General features: G+C 50.3%; 5 protein-coding genes across 5 annotated transcripts, besides 2 other annotated features; 4 read left to right on the top strand and 1 right to left on the bottom strand.

Annotated features, from left to right (window-relative positions):
• Positions 1 to 62: 62 nt before the first annotated feature.
• FPSE_10138 (uncharacterized protein) lies at positions 63 to 623 on the top strand (the record flags this gene model as incomplete). Its single annotated transcript, XM_009263255.1, has 1 exon — positions 63 to 623. One exon carries the CDS (start codon positions 63 to 65, stop codon positions 621 to 623), a length of 561 nt encoding a protein of 186 aa, XP_009261530.1.
• Positions 67 to 122: a microsatellite.
• A 2,676-nt stretch (positions 624 to 3,299) lies between the features above and the next one.
• FPSE_10137 (uncharacterized protein) lies at positions 3,300 to 4,391 on the top strand (the record flags this gene model as incomplete). Its single annotated transcript, XM_009263254.1, has 1 exon — positions 3,300 to 4,391. One exon carries the CDS (start codon positions 3,300 to 3,302, stop codon positions 4,389 to 4,391), a length of 1,092 nt encoding a protein of 363 aa, XP_009261529.1.
• Positions 4,392 to 5,004: 613 nt separating this feature from the next.
• FPSE_10136 (uncharacterized protein) lies at positions 5,005 to 7,304 on the top strand (the record flags this gene model as incomplete). The annotated part of the gene is made up of 6 exons (XM_009263253.1): positions 5,005 to 5,068; positions 5,284 to 6,160; positions 6,207 to 6,413; positions 6,463 to 6,618; positions 6,668 to 6,845; positions 6,897 to 7,304. The coding sequence occupies 6 exons, from the start codon at positions 5,005 to 5,007 to the stop codon at positions 7,302 to 7,304; spliced, it is 1,890 nt and encodes a 629-aa protein (XP_009261528.1).
• A 508-nt stretch (positions 7,305 to 7,812) lies between these two features.
• Positions 7,813 to 8,874, top strand: FPSE_10135 (uncharacterized protein; the record flags this gene model as incomplete). Its single annotated transcript, XM_009263252.1, has 3 exons — positions 7,813 to 7,970; positions 8,020 to 8,197; positions 8,248 to 8,874. The coding sequence occupies 3 exons, from the start codon at positions 7,813 to 7,815 to the stop codon at positions 8,872 to 8,874; spliced, it is 963 nt and encodes a 320-aa protein (XP_009261527.1).
• Positions 8,875 to 11,907: 3,033 nt separating this feature from the next.
• Positions 11,908 to 14,085, bottom strand: FPSE_10134 (uncharacterized protein; the record flags this gene model as incomplete). Its single annotated transcript, XM_009263251.1, has 1 exon — positions 11,908 to 14,085. The coding sequence occupies one exon, from the start codon at positions 14,083 to 14,085 to the stop codon at positions 11,908 to 11,910; it is 2,178 nt and encodes a 725-aa protein (XP_009261526.1).
• Positions 12,775 to 12,805: a microsatellite.
• Positions 14,086 to 15,183: the final 1,098 nt, after the last annotated feature.

Raw genomic sequence — 15,183 nt, 5'->3', positions numbered from 1 at the left:
TTTTTTTTTTAATACTACCATTTTAATTTAATTCGTCCCATCGCGATCAATCACTTGCCAAAATGTCCACCACCGTCACCTCCTCCGCCGCGGCCGCCAGCGCCAGCACCGCCTGCGCCGCCCAGCTCTACAACCAGCCCAACCAGGACAACACGTGCGCGCTCCGCTACACGGATCGTTACCTCCCCATGATGGAGAAGTGCTGCGGCGACGCAAAGATCGTTAGCTACTACGACGACTGCGGTATCTACTGCGTCGCCCTCGACCAGACCATCGACGACCTCAGCAGTTGCCTCTTCAAAGCGGGCGCCGCCGACGCCGACGTCTTTTGCAGCGGAAACAACAAGACCACAATGACAAAGGACGCCGAGGTCCCCGCCACCGCCCAGGCGAGCGTTGTTTCCAGCAAGGACGATGACGATAAGGATGGTGATGACAAGGATAGCTCTTCTGCTGCTTCCACTGGCACAGCTACCGGCACTGCTTCTTCCAGCAGCGAGACTTCCTCCGAGACTGGTAACGCTGCACCTTCTTTGGCGCCCAAGAGCGGAATGAACACTGTCGGCCTTGCCATCGGTGCTCTGCTCTTTTCCTCTTTCGCTGCTGGTATTTTCCAGCTGTAAGCGATTCATCCATCGGGGTTGCATCTTTTCTCTGCGGTTTCCATCATTCTACAAGTCAATAATTAGGAAGGGGGTTTCTGAAGTTATGTATACACGCGCAGTTGGCGATAAAACAATTGGACATTTTTATTTTAATACGTATTTAATTGATGTTGTCACGGATTGACTGTGCTTGACCCTGACCTTGCCTTGTCGCGACCGTGCTCAACAACGTTTCCACTGTCTCCATACGTGAAGCCATCGGCGGGTCTAAACATTTTGCTCTCCCATCGAATCAAAGTCACGTCATCTAGAGGCCCGCATGGTCAATGTTCTGGAAGCGAGGACCCTTAATCGCCATTTGAAGTCTTGATTCTTGGGGATTGTTGGTTTGGTCATTGCGCAGCCCGACTTGGACAGCCTCGTCCCACTCCTCCAATTGTCGCAAACCCGGCTTGTACAAAATCTGATGTTGGCACACAGTAGCTGGACAAGTCGACGGCGGTTTTTACACGCGTATTTGTCGGTCGCATTTTATTCCCCGTGGTGATTTCTGTATTTAATTAATTGCGCTAGTCAATTGAGCGCGTATCGGCCGTTGGCAACCCAATTAATGTACCATCATTCGCGCAAAGCGAGATCTTGGTTGCCCAAGCATTAAATGCTAGAGCTGGAGCAATCGATGATTTGATGCTGTATACACAAGCTGACGACGTATTTCCATGCCTGACACCATTTAACACGTACCGGGCGCGTCCAATGCAACCTCCATGCAAAGCATCGCGTCTACCGGCTCGGCTCGGGCCTCTCTGTGCCAAGGTAACTCAGGGACAGAGCCAATCGACGGTCATGTAAGGTGAACAGACGCATGCGCCGCAACGGGATCAGTGTACACAAAGGTCCACAGTAGCTCGAGCCGGGCTTCTGTCGGGTGTACAGCTAGCCTTCTTCAGTGCTGTTTTAATGACAAGAAGTGAGGCACATGACGCGTCGGGATCTGCCAATCCGGCGACCTAATAGTACAACCCTTTTGCTGAACATTGTATTTATTAGCTGGTGATGGCTATTTCGGGGAAAGCGATGTATTGTCGCGGCTGTTGCGCGGCTGTCTGGTCCCTCCGTTTGTTGTGCAATGCACCTCAACATGCGAAGACTAGACATCCTGACGTGATACAGGTGACAATTAGGGACTTAAGAAACGGAAAGGTGTTTGCAATGGCTTGAGCCAGGTGTACATGCCATGAGCATGGTACGATGCGAGATACATCGAAGTTACACTGCATGTGCAGCAACAGATTAGACCCCAAAGAATGGCGCTGGTATGTTCGTTGCCTTCTGTCAAGCCTGTCAATGCGTAGAGCAGATCCACCTCGAGCACAGAACAGGTGCGGGATTAGTTACAACGGAAGCTTCGTATTGTCAACACCAATCATGAGGATCAAAGTAAATCTGCTTTAGAAGCGTGGCAGAGACTCTACCAACATCCCGACAACAAGTTCTCAACGGTCAGGCCGTGCAATATTATTATCGTTATGGAACCAGTGCCATAAAGCACGTTAAAACTGGAAGAGGACAAGTGTATAAGCAAAGGAAGGTTAGACGTACTGAATAACAGTCAGTGAGGTACTCCGCTATATTCGCTATTCCTTCACCGCAGAGTCGATATGAGATGGGAATTCTTGCAAAACAACATCCAACTGACCCAGCTACTTGGGCCAATGGATTCAAATATCACTTCAAGTCTCGTGATACCTGGTTTCTGTGTAGACAAATCTGGGCATGACTTGAGTGACTGAGTTGGGGTTTATGGCGCACATCATCGATCTCCAAAAAGCAGAGCGACACAATAATATATTTCTCAAATTGAGTGAGGCATCATAAAGCATAGCTAATGCAATGCCGTCGAAGTATCAACGTGAATGGGCTTTTAAAATGGCATGACTAGACTCCCATCGGTTGACTGGGCTAGTCTTTGTAGTAACTCAATATGCAATCACAATTTGCCTGCATTGCAGATCTGATATCCCAAACTGGACTTTGTACCTGAGGTTTGACCTGCACATGGCTAAACAGAGCTATTGGCTCCAATTACATTGCTCTAGATGTCATCTGCCGTCAGATTAGAGGTACCACCAGCAACACCGCTCATGGACGGACACTAGCTCATAGAACGTGCATCCAAGTCATTACCACCAATTTAAAACATTTTAGCTCATACCGGATCTGTCAGCCGCAATAGTTAGTGCTGCTCGAGTCAAATCCCCCGACCTTTTGAGTTGTCAGGGCTGAACACCACTCGCTGATACAACGGTTTCCCACAGCCACGTCACATCCCCCAGTTATGCGAGGTCAAGGGTCCTTTACGAGAGGGGTAAACACTTAGTAAACGATTTGCTCAATTGGTCACCTCCTGGCGATCCGACGGAGAGTGGGTTGCACTTGACCCTTACTCTCCGGATAGTAAATACCCAGACTCGTGAGTTGGTTGAATGTTGACAAAACCCCGTTATTTAGAGTTTATGATAACAAGCATCCGCAGCCGGTGGCGCTTAGAGGCGGTGAATCTCAACGTTCACCAACAGTTAGAGAATATCGTTACTGAGGTTATTTAAAGTCAGTAATATTCGGTTCTTATCTGAAAATAAGGGTCTGCTCCGCCTGTACAACAAGTCTCTACACGAAAAACAACAACTCAGAATGCTTCGGTCACGTTTCCCCACGTCTCACCACTTCACCGTCTCCGTCTTTGGCTGCCAATACCACGCTGAGGCGCCAAGCGCTGAAAAGACAGAGCTCATTGGTCGCTTTGACAAGCTCATCGATAGCGCCGCCATCCACGTTGAACACCTCGAGCAAAACGATGTTCCTTCCAAGATCTGGATGAGCTACTGGGAGTCACCCCAAAAGTTCAAGCAGTGGTGGGAAAAGGACGACACTGTATCTTTCTGGGCGTCACTACCCGATGACGCGGGTTTTTGGAGAGAGACGTTTAGTCTTCCTGCTACGCGGGCCATGTATGAAGGGACGGGCAAGGATGCGTATGGGTTTGGGCATTGCGGGAGCTTGCTTCCCCTCACCACCAAGACCGGGTATTGGGGAGCTTACCGTTCTCGCATGACGCCAGACTTTGAAGGGGACACGTTCAGTTCTCCAATTCCGATGTATGCGGACCAATCGGTGCCTGCAGACAAGATCCGGCCTGGAAGAGTGAGGATCACCGACTTTCCTGATAATCTTTGTATGGTGGTGGAAGGTCAGCACTATGCTGATATGGGGGAACGGGAACGCGAGTACTGGAACGAGAACTTTGATGGGTTGACGAAGCAATGGGTCACCAATGTTGTTACAGCGGGCCATAAGCAAGGCATGGTGATCGCGAGGGCATGTCACGGATTTGCGGGGGAGAAGAAGCTTGGAGCAACAAACGGTCCAGTTAACGGCATCTTCCCGGGTTTAGACTACGTGCACCAAGCGCAGATCCTGATCTGGCAGGATATCTCCAAGATGGAATATCTAGGCCGTTACGACGAAACCCACGTCAAGCTTCGCCGCAATTTCATGAAGGCGTACGGACCAGGAGGAGAGATGGAAGGCGGAGATTTGCTGCTGTGGGTGGATCTGGGAATTCTCAAGAAGGACGAGATTGACGCTGAGTACGTGGGTTGTTATGAGAGCACGGGCTTCTTGAAGCTTGACAAGGGTCAGTTTTTCAAGGTTGAGTCGACTGCAGGTTCGAAGCTGCCGCCGTTTTTCGACGAGCCAATAGAGTCTAAGCCGATAGAGTGGTAGTTTTGATAGGGCTGCATTTTGTGTCAATGAAGATTAAAATACCTATTGGAATTGCGGTATTATGAGAATGACTGGTTGTTTAATACGAGGTGCAGACAAGAATTAATTCGACACGTTAGAGTGAGCAGTGGAATGGCAGGGAGCGGTCAAGGGTTCAGCGGGTAACAAGTATCCGGCGTGCGGGGTAGCGCCTCAACTGCCGAACGCTGTCGTCTTGACAGCAAACTTGGCCTCGATAAGAAACATTGGTGGAGGCAAAAAAGACAATTGCAGTGATGCAGTTTCTGTCATTTGAACCATACTCTTGGGTCTCTTGTTTTTATGTACTGCAGAGCAAATGTCAACCTTCTTATCAAGTTCATGCGACACGCGACAGCCTCGTCCCAGCGCCATGACAATTCTCTTCTCAATCAGGTTAGAATAGTGAGGGGATCAGAGGGTAGATTACCTCCATTCGTGCTAGTCCTGAACCTTGCTCCCTGATAAGCTATCGCAGTCCGTGATCCCTCGTTTAGAAATAACAGTGGGGGAATTTGTTCTGAATTCGCCATTTTAATTCCCTCTGTCATACGTTCGAAACCTACTATACATACATTTTGTCACCAATCTCACAATGCCTGAAGCAGCCCCACAGAACCCAAACCCCAGAAAGAGGGCATCTGTGGCCTGCAATGGATGTAGAGTCAAGAGAACAAAGGTAACACCAGCCCATGCATAGCATAACCCATGTCCATCAAATTCTGACTCCCATGTACCTAGTGCGACGGAAGTCAACCCCAGTGCAGCGCCTGCGGTGACCGACGTCAAGACTGTGAATACACACAAACTGAGAGCAACAGGAAGCAAGTCACACCCATCACCCATCACCCAAGTCTTGGCTGAATGCTTACAGTCATATTCAGACGCCACACCAATGCATACATAACCGCTTTGGAGGCGAGGGTTGCAAGTCTCGAGAAGCAACTTGCCATGCACGCCAGACATCCCGAGTCGCCCGACTCGATGGATAATTGTGGTCCCGTCGACGACGAAGCCGCACCACCCACCACGGACCCATCGCTCAGCCTTGCACCCGTTGACTCAGCAGCGGACGAGATGGATGAGCTGACAAACTCCCTTGGATGCTTCACCCTCGGCGAGATCGGAGAGCTGCGCTATTTTGGCGCGTCCAGCAATTTCTCCATCATTTCCAACCACGCTATCAAGATCCCCTCATCACTGCAGGCGAGGAATCGGGGTATCGAAGCAGCACGGGCAATGCCTGGTTTCTTCGAACCCACCGATCAACTCCGCGACGAGCTTCTCACCATCTTTTGGAAGTGGCAGAACTCGTGGCAGTACATCGTCCCGAGAGAACTATTCGTTCGCGATTTGTACGTTGATCATGCAGGGCGGTACTGCACGCCACTTCTTCTCTCAGCCATCTTGGCATACTGCTCAAGGTACTCGCGGAGACTAGAGCTGAGAACGGACCCGGACGACGCAAACACGGCAGGAGAAGCATTTGCTGCTCAAGCTAAAACAATGCTGCATCATGAGTATGACGCCCCGACGACATCAACAGTTCAAGCTGCTGCACTGCTCGGTCTGTACTGGGCGTCCATCGACAATGAAGGGTTGGGTTTCATGTACATCGGCATGGCCTCGAGAATGGTTATGAATCTAGGTCTACACTGCGATTGCTCATCGTACGCCGTCAAGAGTTTGATCTCCGAGGATGATGTGGAGGCGCGCACGGTTACGTTTTGGGGCATATACGTCCTCGACAAGTAGGTCTCCAACGCATTGTACACAATACTCACTGACATCCGCAAGACTCTATTGTCTCGGAATGGGAAGACCAGCCAGTATCCAGGAATACAACATCACCACAACAAAACCGAAAGGAAACGTCCCACACAGCCCATTACTAACAGACGACCAACTGGCATCCACGAGTCCCTACCCTACCTCTCACATCACCGAAAACGCCATGTATACCTGCGAAATATTGATGGTTACATCTGAAGTCATTGATCAATTGTGAGTGCACATGATTATCCACCTTGACACTGAACCTAACCGAGGACAGATACGCTCAGAGATATGCGTGGACAGATAAAGAGAGGGAAGATCGAGTCATGAAGGCCCACTTGGAAGCTGTGGGGCTGTTTGATCGACTACCAAAGAGCTTGAAGATCTCCAACTCTAGTCTGCAGTGCTCTCCCCCATATGTCTACCAACTCCAGTACGTTGTCTCCGTTCTACAATACTGTTTATACTAACATGCGTTTCAGTTTACAATATCACCAGGCCATACTACTGCTCCATCGACCATTCTTCCAACTCCTCAACCCTGGCAAGAACTCCATCTTTTATGACCCCGAAGGTGGAGACATCCACTCGCAGTCAGTCAAAAACTCCGCCGTCAGAATAGCCAGGATCTTGCAGATTTTCCGAAAGAACTACACAATGGTAAATACCCTCCCCACAAGCACTCACAACCTCCAACGCTAACAACCCCAGCAATGCATGCCCATCTCAGCAGTCCACCCCGCCTTCACAGCATCCATAATCCATCTCCTCCACATCAAATCCTCAGGCGACATTGGAAGGACCGAAGCCATGCGATGTCTTAGTATCTGCATCGTGTCACTGTACGAGATGAACGTCAGCTGGAACTGGGCCAATCGCTCTATCCGGGCTGTTCAGTCGCTTGCTGCGGAGTGGGAGATTGATATTTGGGCTCATGGCCTGGCGCAGGAAATCACAGAGGAGAGTAGGTTGCAGTTTGAGCGGTATGAGATGGACGACGTGCCGGTTGCGCGGGTGGAGGATGTTGGGACTGCGGAGGTCATTTCTCTTGATGATATTTTTGAGTCGTGGGCGTATGGGCAGTGTTTTGGAGAATCGTCTCTTAGTTTCTTCCATTGAATGGGATTATATAATTATCGGGCATTGTTGATGCCATGTTTGTTACTGATGATGATTCCTGACACTTCTCTGAATAAGAACTAATTGTACACTCTAACTACCGAGTTCAATTGCGCATCAGCATATCCGTTGTCGTTCACAAGCCCGTGTATCTTGTCGCGTGAGATTCTTATCTGCGAGGTCCCCGCACTTCAGATCAGCTATCAGAGCTAACCCCCGCACTTCTGGAAACATGGATGATAACTCGACAATCGCCGGGGTCAAGGAGGGGTTCATTCCGGATTTCACTCATCCGGCCATGGAAATTTGATACCCGGATAACACACATCCATGATCTGCGCATCCGGAAAACATTCTTCCAGATGTGATGTATCATATCATGGACATTGTTCAATCTCAACGATAAATAGTGGTGACAGCCGCTGTCTGGCAGTAGTCACAACTCATCAACACCAACTACCAACAGCACACGCCACTTTCCACCTCAATTTCACTTTCATTCCCCACCATGTCCAAGACTCTCAAAGTCGCCGCCATCCAAGCCGAGCCCGTCTGGCAAGACCTCCAAGGTGGCGTTGAGAAATCCATTCGTCTCATCCAAGATGCCGCCAGCAACGGTGCCAACGTGATTGGCTTCCCCGAAGTATTCATCCCTGGCTACCCATGGTATGTTGCTTGTGTGAAAGCATGGGCAGATCAGCTTATTCATTTCTAGGAGCATCTGGGCCAACTCGCCTGTTGAAAACGCCGCTTGGATCAACGAGTACTTCAAAAACTCCCTCGAGAAGGAGTCGCCCGAGATGGACCAGATCCGAGCTGCTGTTCGCGAGGCGGGTGTTTTTGTCGTTTTGGGATACAGCGAGAGATACCGGGGCACGCTTTACATTTCACAGGTTAGTCAACGTTTTGTGTACATCATTTTCTTACTTACTGACATTGGCAGTCTTTCATCGATGAAACCGGTACTATCGTCCTCCACCGTCGAAAGATCAAGCCCACCCACGTCGAACGCGCCATCTACGGCGACGGCCAAGGCGAATCCTTGGACAACGTCATCCAGACCACGTTTGGAAAAGTCGGAGGCCTCAACTGCTGGGAACACACCCAACCACTCCTCCGATACTACGAATACTCTCAAGACGTCGACATCCACGTATCCAGCTGGCCATCCGTCTTCCCCGAAACCTCAGACCAGTGGCCCCACCACATCACGCCCAACTGCTGCAAAGCCTTTTCCCACATTGTTTCCATGGAAGGCGCCTGCTTCGTCATTCTGTCGAGCCAGATCCTGACGGCGGAGAACTTTGAAAAGGCCAACGTCAAGGGTTTTGACTACACCAAGAATGGCGGAGGTGGGTTCTCGATGATTTTCTCGCCTTTTGGAAAGGAGCTTGTCAAGGCGTTGGATCCGGGTGTTGAGGGGATTGTGTATGCGGATATCGACTTGGAGGATAAGTACAAGGCGAAGCAGAACTTGGATATCGTGGGACATTATGCGAGACCTGATGCGCTGAGTCTGAGGGTTAACCGTCATCCTGCCAAGCCTGTTTTCTTTGCCAACGACCTTTGAGATGGTCTTTGAGCCTGTGTCTCAGGTTTGGATGTCTGAATTAGATAGTAGTCAATTGAGATTCTGATCGAGTTTATCTGTATTGTTGTGAGTGAGCGAACTTACGTGACAGCCGTGTGCAGGTTCTGCATCAATGAGCTTAGAGATAACGTAGCCAAGCATTCTAGACTTGACATCTGTGAAGCACAACTGATCAGTCACTTCCATGTTTAGATCCTTTATGTTTGCATTGAGCCGGGTTCGGTTGTCACTTGTTTAGTCTGCTCAATGCGGTTCCTTTTTGTATCTTGTCGCATCATCATTGGGATTTCCAAGCGCGCCTTAAACAACTGTATTACGTGAGAAGATTAAACTATTGCTCTCGTACAGTTAATCCCTCATGCAGTATAAGTGGCCATAGAATTGGCCTTTGGTTGATATGCAGCGATATCACTCTTCAGTCTTTAGCATGATAATGCTTCTTAGGAAGGAGCGAAGTTTAGGATCAAGATAATTATAATGGTTCGTTTTAAGGCTCAGCATACTGACTTGTCCCTGCGTTCAAGAGTCCAGATGCAGGATTTGTGTGTTCGAGGCGTCTTATAGTCAATCTGGAGAGAGATACGAACCCACCGTTAATACCGCAGCAATGCTACAGTATGGAATTATGCGTATAATCTTGCGAGATTATCATTTGGTGGTTCGTATAACTTTAAAACAAAAAGAGGTTGCCCTGCACCGGAGTCATACATTTGCGAAATTGTCATCATGTCACACTACCGTATTAACATGTGAAATTGGATAGCGCGTTTCTGACTTATCCATCCTAATGTAGAGCTTATGTATGCAAGGCATAGCTCGCATAACCCTGAATAAATGGAGATGGCCTCTATTGCCATGCTAGGCCTAGTTGAGTCCACGTTAATCCAGTGTGGCAGTGGCTTGCAGGGGATCTACTGGGAAAACGTTACGCTACCCAATCTCACGAATTGATACGGTATTGCATTCAGCCATCTCTTTTGGATCGGCGATCTAATTGAGCCTTGTCGAAGCAGATGGACCGAAAGTTGTCATCAATAGCTGATCGTCTTAAAATAGAGCATGCCAAAGAGTATTTAACGAGCCTTGAATTCTCTATCTAATTGAAGGGAAACGGTGCGCTGTTTGGTTCAGCCTTGCAGCCTTGCACGCCACAGACAAGGTGGCCAATCATGGCGCCGCATTTGCTGACAAGAGTCGAGTGGGGCCGAGTGTCATGTCCTCCATTGGATCGCCGAATAATCATCATTGAAGGGTTGCAGGACAGCAATGAAAATACTAAGAGGATGACATGGATCTCGAAGTGACTGAATTACTTCGTCTTGTACTGCTGGCCGTTCGACTCCTCCGATAACTCAAGACGCCGCGCTCATGTATCTTTTATGACCCACAGTACAGGACGGCTTCGCCATGAAAATACGTGGCAACGTTGGGCATATTAGAGTCTAGACCTTGAGCATCTCTGATCATTTGACTGGGCGGCTGCATATGGAGTTGTCATTTCAGAAGCAGTGCGGTGCCACAGATTGTGTTTGATGGGCGTTGACCTTGTGTGGGCCATTACGTGTATCCGTGAGAATCGAGTCTTTAATGATATCTAGACTGAATATGGTTACTGCTCTCTTATATTTACTCTTTTATGTAGACTGGATGAAACACAAACGAGAGGATATTGTTTATAGCAGAGAGTTACAGAATTGAGCGACGATGGTGTGTTATTAAAGACGGACATAGCTAAGATAATTTGGCGTTTGGGCGATTTGCTAGAGGCATCTTACGACATGAACAAACCAGTAGCACCCTCCTCTCCATCTTTCAGCAAACCTAGATGATATAAGGAAGCGATTAGTGATACATAAGCTATGAACTCACCTTGGTCTTGATGCTAATATAGATCTACAAAGCGTGTAGCCAAGATGCAGCAACCATGACAGCAGTAACCCAATACTGCAACATGACGACCAACGATACCATGTTCAGTAAGACCACAAAACGCCAACGGAAACTCTGTCATTCATTCAAGCCTCTGGATGGTCATTAGATGAACAGAGTACGTTACTTGTACCACCTTCTAACCTGCGCTGCTGGTGGTTAATTCTCTGTGGACATGTACGGCATGTCCACGAAATTAATCGAGGCCAACATCATGCAACTGCGGATTATAAGTTAAGGGAATTGACCTTCTTACAATTCCCAATATGTTCGATTAACTTCTGTCGGCTATCGAGCCGAGACCATATACGGAAGTGATCAACGCGGTAATGCTCGGTACCCCATATCCGTCTGTCAGGGATGCCGGTAGTGGCTGTGGAGACGGACAGCAGTCCGGTAGTTGATACCCGTCCTTCGGCAGAACATCGGGACCGGCACTTGGTTGAGTTTTGATCCTGGCATACAATCCAACCAGTAAGGACGAGTAGCCCTCTTCACGCAGCTCCGAGTAGCCTACAAGCCCCTCCCAGCAGGCAACGCGAACAACTCATTCTGGGAAACTACCGAGGACCTGCCGAATAATGATGAGCTCAGCCACACGACTGCGCTTCGTGTTGATGACTTGACAACTTTCAACGAACAACAACTATGACAATAGAACATATGTTGTGCAACAGTCAATTGACCAGTAGCACCGTTTGTCAGGCGGTTGATGTTGCTGTCTTGGAGTTTGACATGCGCGAGAGGCGAGAGAGGCGAGAGAGGCGAGAGAGGCGAGCGAGACCAAGCGCACGCATCAAAAGATCAAGAAAAATGAGAAAGCTCATCAATTGTGAAGAAAGAAATCATTCACCAAAGTCACAAGTCACCAGAAAAAGTTGCAAAAAGTATTAGATTGAGTAGGCTATTCCCAATTACTCCCTCCCATAGAAATCTTCCAAAAACCTGCTCCGAAAAATGTGTTTTTCATTCCAACTACAAACCACTCATGTGCAATGCAGATCTATCCATCTTCCCAAAGAGAAAAAGGCAGAACAAGAAGAGAAAAAAATGATGCTAAGCTGTGATGCAATGCACAAGCGCTTAGAGAAGAGCAGCAGCAACGGCAGCGAGGAGGGCAAGGCCGCCGACAGCCTGCTTGCCAGCGGAGCTGACAATAGTGGGCTCGCAGTGGTCGCCAGAGCAAGGAGCCTCGCCCTTGGAACCGGAGTCGGAAGAGCCACCGGAAGGAGGAGCGGGCTTGGAGCCAGAGTCGGAGGAACCTCCAGAGGGAGGAGCGGGCTTGGAGCCGGACTCTTCACAGTTGTCACCGGTGCAAGGAGGAGCAGGCTTGGATCCAGACTCATCGCAGTGATCACCAGTGCAGGGAGGAGCAGGCTTGGATCCAGACTCATCGCAGTGATCACCAGTGCAGGGAGGAGCAGGCTTGGATCCAGACTCATCGCAGTGGTCGCCGGTGCAAGGAGGGGTAGGCTTGGAGCCAGACTCCTCACAGTGGTCACCGTAGCAAGGAGGAGCGGGCTTGGAACCGTGCTCGGTCTCGGGGCAGCCAGAAGAAGAGCAGACAGGGAGCTCAGGAACCTTGGGGTGGTCGGGAGTACCGTAGCTGTTCTCCCAAGGCTTGTAGACAACCTGGCCGTGCTCGCAAGTGTCGCAGTCAGCAGGAGTGTAGCAGACGTCGTAGTTGTACCAGTCATCACACTGCTCAGGCTTGTAGACGGTAAGACCGTGGCAGTCACCGTTGGAGCAGTACTTGGGGACGTATTGAGAACCGCCCTTGCAAGAGCAAGCCTCGGAGATGTAGACGTACTGGCCGTCGCAGTCCTCGCCGGGGTAAGGCTTGAAGATGTAGACGATGCGTCCGCCCTTGCCGGTGTCGGGGTAGCACTGTCCGTTGTAGCACTCGTAGATGGCGGTGACGGTCTGGGTCTCGGTGGTGGAGGCGCCCTCGATGGTGGTGGTGAAGGTGGTGGTGATGGTGGACTGGTCGGTCACGGTGGCAGTGAGGACGTTGGTGAGAGTAACATCAGCGCCGCCGAGAGAGACGTAAACGGTGAGGAGGATGGTGTTGGAGATGGCTTGGCGGCGGCTGAGACGGCTGCGGCGAGCAAGAGGAGCATCACCACCACAGAACTCGGAGTCGTCACCAGGGCACTCAATGTCGCAGAGGTCAGAGTTGACGCGCTCGGTGTTGTCGTCGTTGATCTCGTCACCAGCGTAGCAGTCGTTGTCGTGAACACCAAAGTAGCTGCGGCCCTCGCAAAGTTCGGCGCAACGGTCGAGGTCCATGGAGGCAGAAGACTCAACAAGCTCAAAGGTAGGGAAGCCGCCGGTGGAACCGACACAGCCGAAGAAAGCAAAGTTGCCAATGGAGCCAGGGAAGCCAGCAGCCGAGGTAGCGGTGGAGGTGGGAGCGGTCTCAGTGCCGGTAGCAGTGATGGTCTCGCCTTCGGAGTTGGTGGTGGCGCCCTCAGAGTTGGTGTTGATGTCGGTGGAAGTCTCGGTACCGGTGGGAACGATGGTCTCGCCTTCAGAGTTGGTGGTAGCACCCTCAGCGTTGGTGTTGGTCTCAGTGTCAGTACCGGTAGGGATGATGGTGTCGGTGACGGTGGCAGTAGGCTCACCTTCGCCGTTGGTCAGAGTAGTCTCGGTCACGATGGGGTTACCACCGCCGTTTCCACCATCACCCTCACCAGCGCCGATCTTGACGTTGGCAATAGTGGCTTGAGCAGGGTTGTCACCACAAGACTGAACAAACTCAACGTTGGGAGGGCTGTCACCACCAAGAGTTCCCCTGCTGGATTTGCTAACAAAGCCGCCGTTGGGCGTGAGACCCTCGGCGAAGACGTTGACGCCGTCGACAGTGACATCGAGGGTGCAGTCTGTATCGGCACGCTTGCGGGCGTTCTCAAGGAGCTCCACAAAGATTTCGAACAGGATGGCAAATAAGCTTCCAATGAAATCGGCGAAAGCGTCGTTGGGAATGCCGATGGAGAAGGAAGCTACACCATTGGGTCCGGCAAAGAGAGCAATGGCGATAGTGCCATCAGGCCTATTGACGAAGGAAGCGCCAGGACCAAGGTTGGCAGAGCCGAGGTCCAGGGGTTGATCAGGCACTTGGGTGTCAGTGGGTGAGAGAGAGGTGGTGGTGCCGGTAGCAGGTTCAGTAGCAGACCCGGTAGCAGGAATACTAGAGTTGGTGAACCGCTGGGCGGTGGCACTCGAGGCCAAGGCCAAGAGCAAGCCGGGAGCGAAACGCATTTTCGATTGGAGCTTGAGCTGGGAGAAGATGCAAAAAGTGATTCGAGAAAACGAGCGGATTGAGTGAGTCGAAAGCGATGCAAAAAGCGAATGTGATTGTTGTTGTTGGTGTAAAAGAATGACCTGGTCCTCGATGGGAAGATGAGAGAGTGAGGATGAGATGAGAAGGATTTGGGAAGGAAGATTGTCCAAGTTATATACAAGAATTGGTCAACCGGATGGGAAGTGAAGATTGAGACTCGTGTGTGTATTTTTCGCTCATTGGGAATTTTCCCCCTTGGAATCTCAACCCTCTCCTGCATGCAAAAAGCATTCCTTGAAGGCATCGCTAGACCATGCAGGGCAGCACCAGTTTTACTCCCTGCCGACCAATCAAATGGCGGTGGTCAGTCACAGTGTCTCACCATGACAGGAACGAAAAGACGCAAAAGTCTGGATTCAGAAATGGAGATAAAACAAGTCCGTTCTTTTTTGGGCTGCGTCGTAATCCACGTCAAGGGACAGACCAAAGTCAAAGCGCTCCCTTGGGGACATTGACTGGACTGTCATTTGCCATTTCCAGGCCCTTGGGTTTTGCCGGATTCAACGCTCTTGGCAATTGTTTCAAGCCTTGCGGGCGCATCCAGGTTGTAGAGTCAGCTGCGTCAAGAGTGATTCAGCAGAGAACGTTGATGGTAGGTTCGTCGGTTGGACTGGATCCGCGGCTGTAGTCAAGCAATTGGTGATACTGGTATTGCAAAATTAATTTCCTTTTTTCTTGACATCAATTGTTCCTACCAAATGACTGAATTCCTGGCTGGATTGATTGCGCAGGTGGTTGACGCTGTAGCAACACAACATACCAGAGACAGCCGGTAAGACACGACCAAAAAAAAACATGGAGTAAAAAGACATGAGCTGGCCAGTCGCAACCACAATCACTGTCATTCCTTGGCGAAACGTGTAGCGGAATGGACCGAAACATGCCATGACGAACCCGGGCAACACATTTGCAAGTTTGGTGATTGAGATTGCTTTCGGTCGAGACGCGCAAGTCTGGGTACATGCTGTCTCACCCGCTGCGATATTCCACCGCGTCTGGAAGCGGTGGTACTGGTC

Source organism: Fusarium pseudograminearum, chromosome 4 (genome assembly GCF_000303195.2).
Source record: "Fusarium pseudograminearum CS3096 chromosome 4, whole genome shotgun sequence".
NCBI lineage: Eukaryota > Fungi > Ascomycota > Sordariomycetes > Hypocreales > Nectriaceae > Fusarium > Fusarium pseudograminearum.
The sequence above is the reverse complement of the archived record's forward strand: the minus strand, read 5'-3'. Positions and strand labels throughout refer to the sequence as shown.